General features: G+C 44.1%; 1 protein-coding gene across 1 annotated transcript in view; it reads right to left on the reverse strand.

The window, feature by feature from the left end:
• Positions 1-5,564: 5,564 nt before the first annotated feature.
• The window catches only part of LOC144479501 (ADAMTS-like protein 5), a 125,889-nt gene continuing 119,409 nt past the window's right edge, over positions 5,565-12,044 (reverse strand). Inside the window, exons 12-13 of the mRNA XM_078198232.1 lie at positions 8,918-8,989; positions 5,565-6,734 (exon numbers count right to left, since the gene is read on the reverse strand). Of these exons, the coding sequence (XP_078054358.1) occupies positions 6,427-6,734; positions 8,918-8,989 (380 nt within the window). The 3' untranslated portion in view covers positions 5,565-6,426. The remainder of the gene's footprint in view (positions 6,735-8,917; positions 8,990-12,044) is intronic.

A 12,044-nucleotide genomic window follows, 5' to 3' on the forward strand; every position in this document is an offset into this window, starting at 1 on the left:
TAAAAATCCAACATGTTCGTCAAGCACGACTTTCCCCTCATGAATCCATGCTGCGTCTGATTGATCGAACCATTTCTATCCAGATGCCCTGCTATCTCCTCTTTAATAATGGATTCCAGCATTTTCCCTACTACAGACGTTAAGCTGACCGGCCTATAGTTACCCGCCTTTTGTCTCCTTCCTTTTTTAAACAGCGGCGTAACATTAGCCGTTTTCCAATCAACCGGCACTACCCCAGAATGCAACGAGTTTTGATAAATAATCACTAACGCATCCACTATTACCTCTGACATTTCTTTCAATACCCTGGGATGCATTCCATCCGGACCCGGGGACTTGTCCACCTTCAGTCCCATTAGTCTACCCAGCACTGCCTCTCTGGTAACATTAATCGTATTAAGTATTTCTCCTGCTGCCAACCCTCTATCGTTAATATTTGGCAAACTATTTGTGTCCTCCACCGTGAAGACCGACACAAAAAACTTATTTAAAGACTCAGCCATATCCTCATTTCCCACTATTAACTCCCCCCTCTCGTCCTCCAAGGGTCCAACATTCACTCTAGCCACTCTATTCCTTTTTATATATTTATAAAAACTTTTACTATCATTTTTTATATTAATTGCTAGCCTAGCTTCATAGTCTATCCTTCCTTTCTTTATCGCTTTCTTAGTCTCTCTTTGTTGTTTCTTAAATTTTTCCCAATCACTTGTTTCTCCACTATTTTTGGCCACTCTGTACGCAGCTGTTTTTATTTTAATACTCTCCTTTATTTCCTTCGTTATCCACGGCTGGTTCTCCCTTTTCTTACAATCCTTGTTTTTTGCTGGAATATATTTTTGCTGAGAACTGAAAAGGATCTCCTTAAAAATCCTCCACTGTTCCTCAGCTATCCTACCTGCCAGCCTGCTCTCCCAGTCTACCTTAGCCAATTCATCCCTCATCCTATCATATTTCCCTCTGTTCAAACAGAGGACACTGGTTTGAGACCAAACTTTCTCCTCTTCCATCTGAATCAGAAATTCGACCATATTGTGGTCACTAGACCCAAGAGGGTCCTTCACAATAAGATCCTTAATTCTACCTACCTCGTTACACAATACCAGATCCAAAATAGCTCGTTCCCTCGTCGGTTCCGTAACATGCTGTTCAAGGAAACTATCCCGACAGCATTCTAAGAACTCTTCCTCCATTCCACCCTTACCGACTTGAGTCTGCCAGTCAATGTGCATGTTGAAGCCCCCATGATTATTGCCGTTCCGTTTTTACACGCATCCCTTATCTGCTTGTTTATAGCCCTCCCTACCTCAACATTATTATTTGGGGGCCTATATACCACACCTACTAGTGTCTTTCTCCCTCTACTATTCCTCATCTCTACCCATAATGATTCCACGTTTTGTTCCTCAGAGCCTATGTCATCCCTCAGTACTACCCTGATATTATCTCTTATTAATAGCGTGACCCCACCACCTTTTCCTTCCTGTCTATTCTTCCTCTGTATCCTTGATTAATTCCGTGCTTTTCCTATGTGCACCTTTGGAGAATATAGGGAAGGGGGAGGAAGTTTCTACTAAGTGAATTGGTAGAAAAATTGTAAATTTGTGAGGAATGTGCATGATTACAAAGTGTGGAATTTGCCCCTTGTTGTGTGGAATGAGGAAATAGTCATTTTCTTTCAAATCCTTGGAGGGAATAGCATCAATACTGTTTTTATCTCTGAGGCTATATTCAAACGTGTGAAGATTGCATCTGGCCAATATTTCTGACAACATTTTTTACAGAATACAATTACAATTGCACCAGAAATACTAAACAAAAGTATGGGCGGAATTCTCCCAAAACAATTCTAAATGTTGAATTTGCGGGAGAACTGGAGTAATTCACGCTGTTAATTTCAGTGAGAGCTCACACTAGAGTCTCCCACACTCTGTGCACTCCAGAGGCCAGCGTGAATATCATTACACTTCAGGGGGCAGGGCCTATTCCCACGCGGGAGGCTAAAACCGTGGCCCTCTGCGCATGCGCAGTGGACGCGCACTGTCAGCCTCCTGTTTGCCGACCAGCTCGATTGCTAACCAGCCTGGGACCCCCATAATGCTGCCCCTCCAAGCTCCCATGGCCTGATCCTCCGACCATTCCTTGCTCCCCTGTCCAGGACCGCCCCGGGCTCCAGCCCATCCCCGTCCCCCCGGCAGTGCAGACATTCCCCCCCAACACCTCGACAGACCCACGCCTCCCAGACTGCACCGATCGCTGGCCTCCCTCCCGCCCCCATCGATCCCTAGGCAGATTGGCAGCAGGACCCCCCCACCCGCACCGATTGCCCCCGAGGCATCACCCCCATCAGACCCTGCCCACGAGGACCCATCCCTAATAGGCCCTGCCCCTGTCACTGCCCCATGCCCGATGGGCAGTGCCAAGGTACCCCCTGGACATGGGCATTTTGCCCCTTGTGCAGTGCCAGAGGGCACAGGCTGGCATAGCCAGGATGCCTATGCCTGGGGGGGGGGGGGCAATTGCCCCCCTTCACACCAGTGGGGTCAGGCCGATAGCTCCCCGAAAGTTTAAAGTTTATTTATTAGTCACAAGTAAGGCTTACATTAACACTGCAATGAAGTTACTGTGAAATACCCCAGTCGCCACACTCTGGCGCCTGTTCAGGTCAATGCACCTAACCAGCACGTCTTTCAGACTGTGGGAGGAAACCAGAACACCCATAGGAAACCCACGCAGACATGGGGAGAATGTGCAAACTCCACACAGTGACCCAAGCCGGGATTTGAACCTGGGTCCCTGGCGCTGTGAGGCAGCAGTGCTAACCACTGTGCCACCGTGCTGCCCTGTGACATGGTGGCACAGTGGGGAGCTAGTGTAATCCCCGCTGGAGTGAAACCCTCTGGCGGGGTGGGAGAGGCTAGCAGGCCCGGAGAATTCAGTCCCGGGCCCGCTAGCCTCTTGGGACCTTTAGGTGGAGTTTGCTCTCTCTGCATCTCTTGCAGTGTCTGAACTGGAGGCTGGAATCTGCCAAAAAATAAGCCTCTTTCTCTGAGATTCTAGTTGTTTGGAGCTTTCTCTCGAATGGTTTCTGCATGAGAATTAGGAAAGTGTCTGTGTGGATCACTCTCCAGAGGTGTCAAAAGGCCAGAAATTTAATACCCATGTAAGCATCTTTGGTTTCTGTGCTAATGGGTTCTAAAGAAGATTCATGTCTATGTGGGCATGCTGCTAAGTTGGAACAGTAGAGATAGCTAGCTGTTAAAAATTATACTTTGTCATGTTTAATCATTTTAATTCGTAAAAGTTACACCAATTCTTTTTGTTATATTCTAACTGTGTTCTTAAATAAAGGTTGTTTTGATAAAAGCTTCCTAGTGGTTGACTTGAACCACACCGTGAGTGAAACACCTTATGATCACCCTGATACCAAAATCAAATGTAAAAGTTAGGATCGAGGCTAACTTCATAATATACCTTAGAGTTTCTGATTTGGTCCTTAACATGCATTCACCTTTGTAGTTGCATGTGTAGCAACTAGAGGAATTCGTTGACAATCATGTGAAATCCTTGCTTGCCGACAAGGTTTTTTTTTGACTTGTTTTGGTTCTTTTCCAAATTCATGTAGTCAGTACACATTGACTATACTATCCCCCTGACAGTACAGCATATTTGGCTTATTCTTACATTATAACAGTAACTTCACTTCACAAGTATTTCATTGGCTATAAAGTGCTTTGGGATGTGTTGAGGTCAGGATTTATACATAAATGCAATGTCTATCTTTCCCTACACAATGAACATATGTTTGCTTGCATCGATTATATGCAACTACTCATGTACAGCATTCAGGTCTTGTTTATATAAAGGCAATGGTTATTCCTTCCTCCATATTTCTCCCGAAGGAATTATGGACTGATTCTGTTATCGTACAGTGCTTAATCTGGGAAATCAGCTCAGCGAGCAGAATTCCTTGGTTTGTTGATTATGGTACTATCATAAATGCACCGTCCCAGTTCACCACCAAAGGGAATCTTCCTCCTCAGTCTGTAGGTAGTTGGGAATACATTTAGGTAAACTCTTTAATAATGGCAACCAGCTCTGGCCGGAATATGCAAAGAGCCCTTCCTTTACTTGTACTACCTTTGCATTACGACCAAGTCGAAGGGTCTCTTTACCTGCCCCGACAGTGCCCCTATAATGCTTCCACCCTGGTCTTCCTTTAGTTATACTTCCCAGTTTATCTAGCAGTGATCACCTGGTTTCTAGATTTTTCATGTTTTATCTGATTACCTTTTCTCTGTATCACTGAACAACCAATGTCAAGTTCGGAGGAAGAGTCATATTAGATGCGAAATGCTAACTCTGTTTCTCTCTCCACAGATATTGCCAGACCAGCTGAGTTTCTCCAGCATTTTATGTTTTTTAAATCAGTGTTAATCTTTGCTTTCCATCCTACTATATTTTCTTACAGCCACTTGCCCTCTCCTCATCTTCAGTCACCACATGATTAATAAACTTTTCTTTGCTTCTCTTTATATCCTGTGGTGGCACAGTGGTTAGCATTGTTGCGTCACAGGGCCAGGGACCTGGGTTCGATTCCAGCCTCGGGTGACTGTGTGGAGTTTGCATGTTCTCCCTGCGTCTGTGTGGGTTTCCTCTGGTTTCCTTCCACACTCCAAAGATGTGCAGGGTAGGTTGATTGGCTGTGCTAAATTGCCCTGTAGTGTCAGGGGGACTAGCAGGGTAAATACGTGGGGCTATGGGGATAGGGCCTGGGTGGGATTGTGGTCAGTGCAGCCTCGATGGACTAAATGGCCTCCTTCTGCACTGTAGGGATTCTACAAATGTTCAGCAGATGGTGGGGGTATTTTATGTTTTTGTTATGAATATGGGTGACATCTGATTCTGCTTATCTGTTGGAGCATAAAGTGGTGATGGTTTAAATGTCTTAAGCTTGAAGATATGCTAAAGAGGCAGCTCCCCCAGCCACTATAAATCGTTCCTTTATTCAAATCCTCGCCATTATTCCTTGTTAACTTTACATTGCAGACACAAGTCCTTAATCTGCTTGTGCTCTCCAATATAATAACACCTTTTTGTAACCTTACAAAAGTTGTCCAAGTTTTATAAACTTTGTTTATATAAAGGCAATGGTTATTCCTTTCTTCATATTTCTCCCGAAGGAATTATGGACTGATTCTGTTATTGTACCATGCTTAACCTGGGAAATCAGCTCAGCAAGCAGAATTCCTTGGTTTGTTGATTATGGTACTATCATAAATGCACCTTCCCAGTTCACCACCAAAGGGAATCTTCCTCCTCAGTCTGTAGGTAGTTGGGAATACATTTAGATAAGCTCTTTAATAATGGCAACCAGCTCTGGCCGGAATACGCAAAGAGCCCTTCCTTTACTTGTACTACCTTTGCATTACGATCAAGTCGAAGGGTCTCTTTACCTGCCCCGACAGTGCCCCTATAATGTTTCCACCCTGGTCTTCTTTTAGTCCAACTTTGGTCTAAAATTGTTCAGTGTGTGTTAGAAAGTCAAAGGTGAAATGATTCAAGACAGTTAAAATTTATCAATTTTAATGACGGGGTGTGTACAATAAAATACTTAACAATGTCTTTGATGCTTAGATACATCATGTACCATGCAAAGTGGTTAGCGTCAGTATACTAGCGAGATACTTAATATCTTAAATAGCTGATATAAAAGAATTGGCATTAGTACAATACATCACCCAAATTTCAGAACATGCCAGGTATGATAAAGACTGCCAGTCCTTAGAGAAATGGGATCCATGCAATGTAAAACTGTCCAAACCTCGGAGCATCCTTCAGAAAATAGAAATCCCAAATACATCGGGAGAAACTGTTTCAGAACAATTAAGTGCATTACTCTTTGAGGTGCAGTAGAAATATTGTCATTGTGCTCCAGTCACAATAGTGTAATATTGGGTAGGCTTGTTTAAATATGTAGCTTCTGCATTTATCAACAATATTGGACATACTGGCACCTTACATATTGACTAGTTCATCATAGAGAACATTCCTCATAACAAAACCAAACACTGTAGGTCAACACCAATCACATATAAGCTCCAGAAAACTCCCAAAGGCTCCTTCCATCATGAAGTATATGCTTCATTACAACAGAAGAACCATATTAACCCATTTCCAATAATTCAGTGCCACTCATTTTTTGCCTTGTTCCACACAGTCATCATCAAATAACATTTTCCATTGACTGCTATTGGTAGCTTAGCAAGAACTACTTAATATCGGCTATGAGTAGTTGCTTAATAGGAAGTTTGTATGTAACTGATGGAATGATATAGTTTTCCTACACAGTCTCATGAGTACTTCCTGACTACTATCCATTATAGGACAGGGTTGTAAAATGACAGCATCATGATAGACTTCCCTTTACGAGTACCGATGACAATATTTATCCATGTCTCGCATCATCAAGTCTTCCTTTGGCTGCCAGAGCCTGACAAAACTGTTGTGCTCCAGTAGGATTCGGTTCAGCGTCTGTTCAAAGTTCACATGCCGCCTTGCCATCATAATGTACTCTCGCTTCTCCAGAAGATACGGGCAGTCGCATGTGTTTGGTACCCAGATGTATTCCCTGTGTACAATGGGGTATTTGTTCTTGTACGTTTGCCTGACTTGTACGTCGTATCGAGTCTCGGACCCCACAATTGTCTTTCTGAGGATCCTCCCACGAAAAACTGGTGAGAGAGTGAAGGAGAAATGTTAAATGGACCAAAGTAGGATGATTCACTTTCTCCCACATCCCCGTCCTCAAGTCTCCTAGGACCACCCTTCCTTTCCCAGGAGAGCAGGCCTCTACTTGACTACCTTTTGGACCAAATATTAAAGTGAGGTCGGGTGGTGTCTGCTGAAGGAGATGTTAAACATCCTGTGGGATGATGCAAAACGAGCGGGTGGTTCTTCTATTGTCCTGGGTAACATTCCTCCTGCAACCAACACGACCAAACTGATTATCCAATCATTCATTTATTATTGGGAGACTGGAAGATGTGATTTGGGGTTTTGCAAATGCAGATATTTCCTTTCTTGAGTCACACTCTTCCATTTTGAGAAATCAGAGGAACATTAAGGGACAGGTGCCTGATGCATCAGTGCTCTCTCCATCTCTGCTTGAGAGGTTTGGCCATTATCTAATGTCAGTAACATGGGTTAACTTCGGTGGATAGAATTAATCCACCAAAATTTCAAAACCACACTGCATAATTGCTGCAACTGCCTTTTTGGTGTCTTTTCTGGTATAAAGATACTTGAATTTCTCTTATAGTTGGGTCAACTCCATGAGCCCCATTGTGTCGTCCTATTATGACCTCTCCCCTTGGAGCACAGTGCTGAGAACGAAGATCAAAGATGGTAGAAGATGCAAACTGCATGTTATTTATCCACCATGTAAAGTTAAATGTCTTTACAATGGATGCCACTGGAGTGAAAACACTGATGAGGGCACAACTGGAGTATTGTGTGCAGTTCTGGTCACCATATGACAGGAAAGACGTAATTGCTCTGGAGAGAGTGCAGGGGAGGTTTACAAGAATGTTGCCAGGACGAGAAAAGTGTAGCTATGAGGAGATATTGGATAGGTTGAGGTTCTCTTCCTTGGAACAAAGAAGGTTGAGGGATGACTTGATAGAGGTGTACAAAATTATGAGGGGCAGCATGGTAGCACAGTGGTAGCACAGTGGTTAGCACTGCTGCTTCACAACACTAGGGACCCGGGTTCGATTCCCGGCTTGGGTCATTGTCAACGTGGAGTTTGCACATTCTCTCCGTGTCTGCGTGGGTTTCATCCGGGTACTCCGGTTTCCTCCCACAATCCAAAAGATGTGTTGGTTAGATGCATTGACCCGAACAGGCACTGGACTGTGGCGACTAGGGGATTTCACAGTAACTTCATTGCAGTGTTAATGTAAGCCTACTTGTGACTAACAAATAAACTTTAACTTAAGAGATAGAATTGTTTCCCTTGGTGGAGAATTCTAAAACCAGGGGACATAAATTCAAGATAAGTGACAGTAGGTGTAGAGGGGATACGAGGAAGAACTTTTGTACATAAAGAGTTGCCCGAGTTGGTGGTGGAGGCAGAGACCCTGAACTCTTTTTAAAAGTATCTGGATCTTCACCTTAAGTGTTGTAAGCTACAGGGCTATGGGTCAGGTGCAGGAAGATGGGATTAGAAGCAGCACCTGGGTGTCCTCCGGCTGGCATGGGCAAGATGGGCCAAATGGCCTCCTGTGCTGTAACTTTTCTATGGTTCACAATAAAAGATCAGTGAGTCGCAGTTGAGAATTTAACCATGCTTGCCGTCATGATTGGTAACTGAGTCCAACATGCGCACTTACATTGAACACTGAGCAAGTGACAACCCTGGTTGGTTTTCTTTCTCTAACTAGCTTCAATGCCCTGAAGCTAATTGCAACCCTCTTGACACCAAGCACAAACCAAGGCCAATCCTGGGACTTTCTTTGTGTGGTTTCTGTGCACATTGGGCAATGTGCTTATCTAGCTGGGAGATTTCATTTTGCTTTATTTGTAGTTCCTCTGACACAGAGAGGCAAATTCACTGATCACGCTTTCCATTGGGGACCCCAATGGGAAAGGGGGCACACATGAAGCTCAAGTACAGTAACGCCAATTCAGCAACCTGTGCCCCCTTTGAGCCTGGCTTCACGCTGAGATTAGTGAATATATTTTAGAGACAACCTCTTAGAGTCAACAAAAACAAACATGAGACCATTTGTAGAACAAGGATGTCATTGCAAGTCGGAGCCAGTGTTCACAATGGGTACAAGAAATAGAATCATATATCTTGCAATTAGTTCCCATTATTGTTATAGTAATGGTTTTATATTGACTGATATCTTACCAAAGTCTTTCAGGCAGTACTGTTTAATCCTTTGAGATTTTCCTTTTGACTTCTTACACTTTCTACAGTAACCTAGATCAGAGATAGATAGCAGTTACTTAAACACATCAGTCTGGTTTATTGTAATAGAAACCATAGAAACCCTACAGTGCAGAAGGAGGCCATTCGGCCCATCGAGTCTGCACCGACCACAATCCCACCCAGGCCCCACCCCCACATATTTACCCGCTAATCCCGCTAACCTACGCATCCCAGGACTCTAAGGGGCAATTTTTAACCTGGCCAATCAACCTAACCCGCACATCTTTGGACTGTGGGAGGAAACCGGAGCACACCCACGCAGACACGAGGAGAATGTGCAAACTCCACACAGACAGTGACCCGAGAATCGAACCCGGGACCCTGGAGCTGTGAAGCAGCAGTGCTAACCACTGTGCTACCGTGCCGCTCGATAACGTGTCAGTTAATGAACACCATCTATTAGCAGGTTCTGCTCAGGCAGCAAGTAATTAAAACTCGCCCTGCTGAAAGGAGGACGGTAGCTTTATTAGACTGTTAATGAAGGGATATTGTTCAGAAGGGGATATTCAGCTTTCCCTGATTGCAGCTGGGAGATGGAGGAAGATTGAGATCCAATTTAAAAGAAAGAAAGAATCAATTTTTCTAGGGACCAATGCAGCTCCACGGAATCTTCTCAGCGGGATGGGTTGATTGGGACAGGAGTTACTTCAGGTAAAGAACAAAGGGATATGTTTGTCCACCCCCCCACCCCTCTCCTCTGCAGTGTACGTCTCTCCACCTTGTTTGTGCACCACCCCCCCACTACAGATTTGTGGATTGCGTATATTCCTTCACTTCCACCCTCTTCCGATTAGAATGCCAGCTGCGGCTCATTTAGTAGCACTCTTCACTGTGAATCAAAAGGTTGTGGGTTCAAATCCCACCCGAGCACAATAATTTGTCCTGACGTTCCAGTACTGAAGGAATTCTGTGCCATCTTTCACTAAACTTTTGAGGTGGTGACAAAAATGATTGCCGAGGGGAGGGCCGTGGACATTGTCTACATGGACTTGGTAGTAAAGCATTTGACAAGGTCCCTTATGGCGGGCTGGTGCAAAAGGTTAAATCACACGGGATCAAGGGTGAGCTACTAGATGGATTCAGAACTGGCTTGGCCAGAGAAGGCAGAGGGTAACGGTGGAAGGGTGTTTTTCTGAATGGAGGTCTGTAACTAGTGGTGTTCTGCAGGGATCAGTGCTGGGACTTCTGTTGTTTGTAATATATATAAATGACTTGTATATATACAATATATATAAAAGCCATATATAAATGGTTGGTCTGATTAGCAAGCTTGCGGATGATACTAAGATTGCTGGAGTTGTGGACAGTGATGAAGATTGTCAGAGAATACAGTAGGATATAGATAGGCTGGAAAATTGGGCGGAGAAATAAATGCAAGTTAATCTGGACAAATGCCAGGTGATGCATTTTGTTGGATCCAATTCAGGTGGGAACTATAAAATAAATGGCAGAACCATCAGGAGCATTGACACACAGAGATCTGGGAGTACAGGTCCACAGATCCTTAAAAGCGGCAGCACAGGTGGAAAAGGTGGTGAAGAAAAGATATGGCATGCTTGCCTTCATCGGCCTGGGCATCGAGTATAAAAGTTGGAAAATTATATTACAGTTATATTAAATATTGGTTAGGCCACATTTGGAATACTGTGTCCAATTCTGGTCGCCACACTACCAGAAGGACATGGAGGCTTTGGAGGAAGTACAGAAAAGGTTCATCACAATGTTGCCTGGTATGGAGGGTATTAGCTATGAGGAGAGATTGAATAAATTGGGATTGTTCTCTCTGGAAAGACAGAGGGTGAGGGGGCGACCTGGTAGAAGTTTATAAAATTATGAGGGGCATAGATAAGGTGAACTGTTGCAAGCTTTTTCCGAGGGCAGAAATGACAATTACAAGGGGGCACAAGTTCAAAGTAAGGGGGAAAAGGTTCAGTCGAGATGTGCGGAGGAAGTTTTTTTACACAGGGGTGGTGGGGGCCTCAAGTGCACTGCCAAGTGAGATGGTTGAGGCCAACACATTAGTAACATTTAAGACTTATCTGGATAGATACATGAACAGGCGGGGAATAGAGGGATACAGGCGGTTGGTCTAGATAGGACAATGTGATCGGCGCAGGCTTGGTCGGCCGGAGGGCCTGTTCCTGTCCTGTACTGTTCTTTGTTCTTTGTAAACTGAGGTCCCATTTGCTCTCAGATAAAGGCAAAATACTGCGGAATCTGAAACAAAAACAGAAAATGCTGGAAAAATCCAGACTTGAAACATTGGCTCTATTCTCTCTTCACAGATGCTGTCAGACCAGCTGAGATTTTCCAGCATTTTCTGTTGATGGTCCCTTTTGCTCTCTTGATTAGATGTGAAATTTGAGTAAGAGCAGGAAAGCTCTCGCTGGTGGTGTCCTGGCCAATTTTTGTCTCTCATTCAATTTCAATGAACAGACATCGGGTCATTATCACATCGCTGTTTGGGGGAGGTTTGCTGTTTGTCACGTGGCTTCTATGTTTTCTACATTGCAACACTGACAGTACTTCATTGGCTGTAACATGCTTTGAGATGTCTTGCGGGTTATGGAAAGCACCTAAATAAAACGTAAATCTTTCTTTCCTGTCCCTTTGGCGTTTGCACCTAGGTATTGTGGAGACCCTAGGGTTTGACAAGGTAGCAAGCAGGAGCACATTGCGCCGGGAGTGAGACAGATTCTGAGACACAGCAAGAAGATGACAGGAGGTTTAATATTCATCATTTCTTTCTAGATGTTAACAGTTCAGCAGCTGACAGGAAGCTCACTCACTGGGATACTGATCTCCCAGCGTTGAAGACGACAGGCTAAGGAATGTGTTTTGACTGTTGCAAGTAGTTTTGTGTAGACATGTTTCTGCTGGTGAGATCTTATCAGGTTTACTGTACCATTAACATCTATTGTAGGAATTTCCATGGCACATAGTTCCACGCTGGGAATGGAAAGCCAGTGATGTTGTTACATTATTTTCCTCTCTACAAACACAAACATGGGTCTTGTGCTCAATGACATTTGTGGTCTTGTCACCC

The sequence above is a fragment of the Mustelus asterias genome, chromosome 26 (genome assembly GCF_964213995.1).
Source record: "Mustelus asterias chromosome 26, sMusAst1.hap1.1, whole genome shotgun sequence".
NCBI lineage: Eukaryota > Metazoa > Chordata > Chondrichthyes > Carcharhiniformes > Triakidae > Mustelus > Mustelus asterias.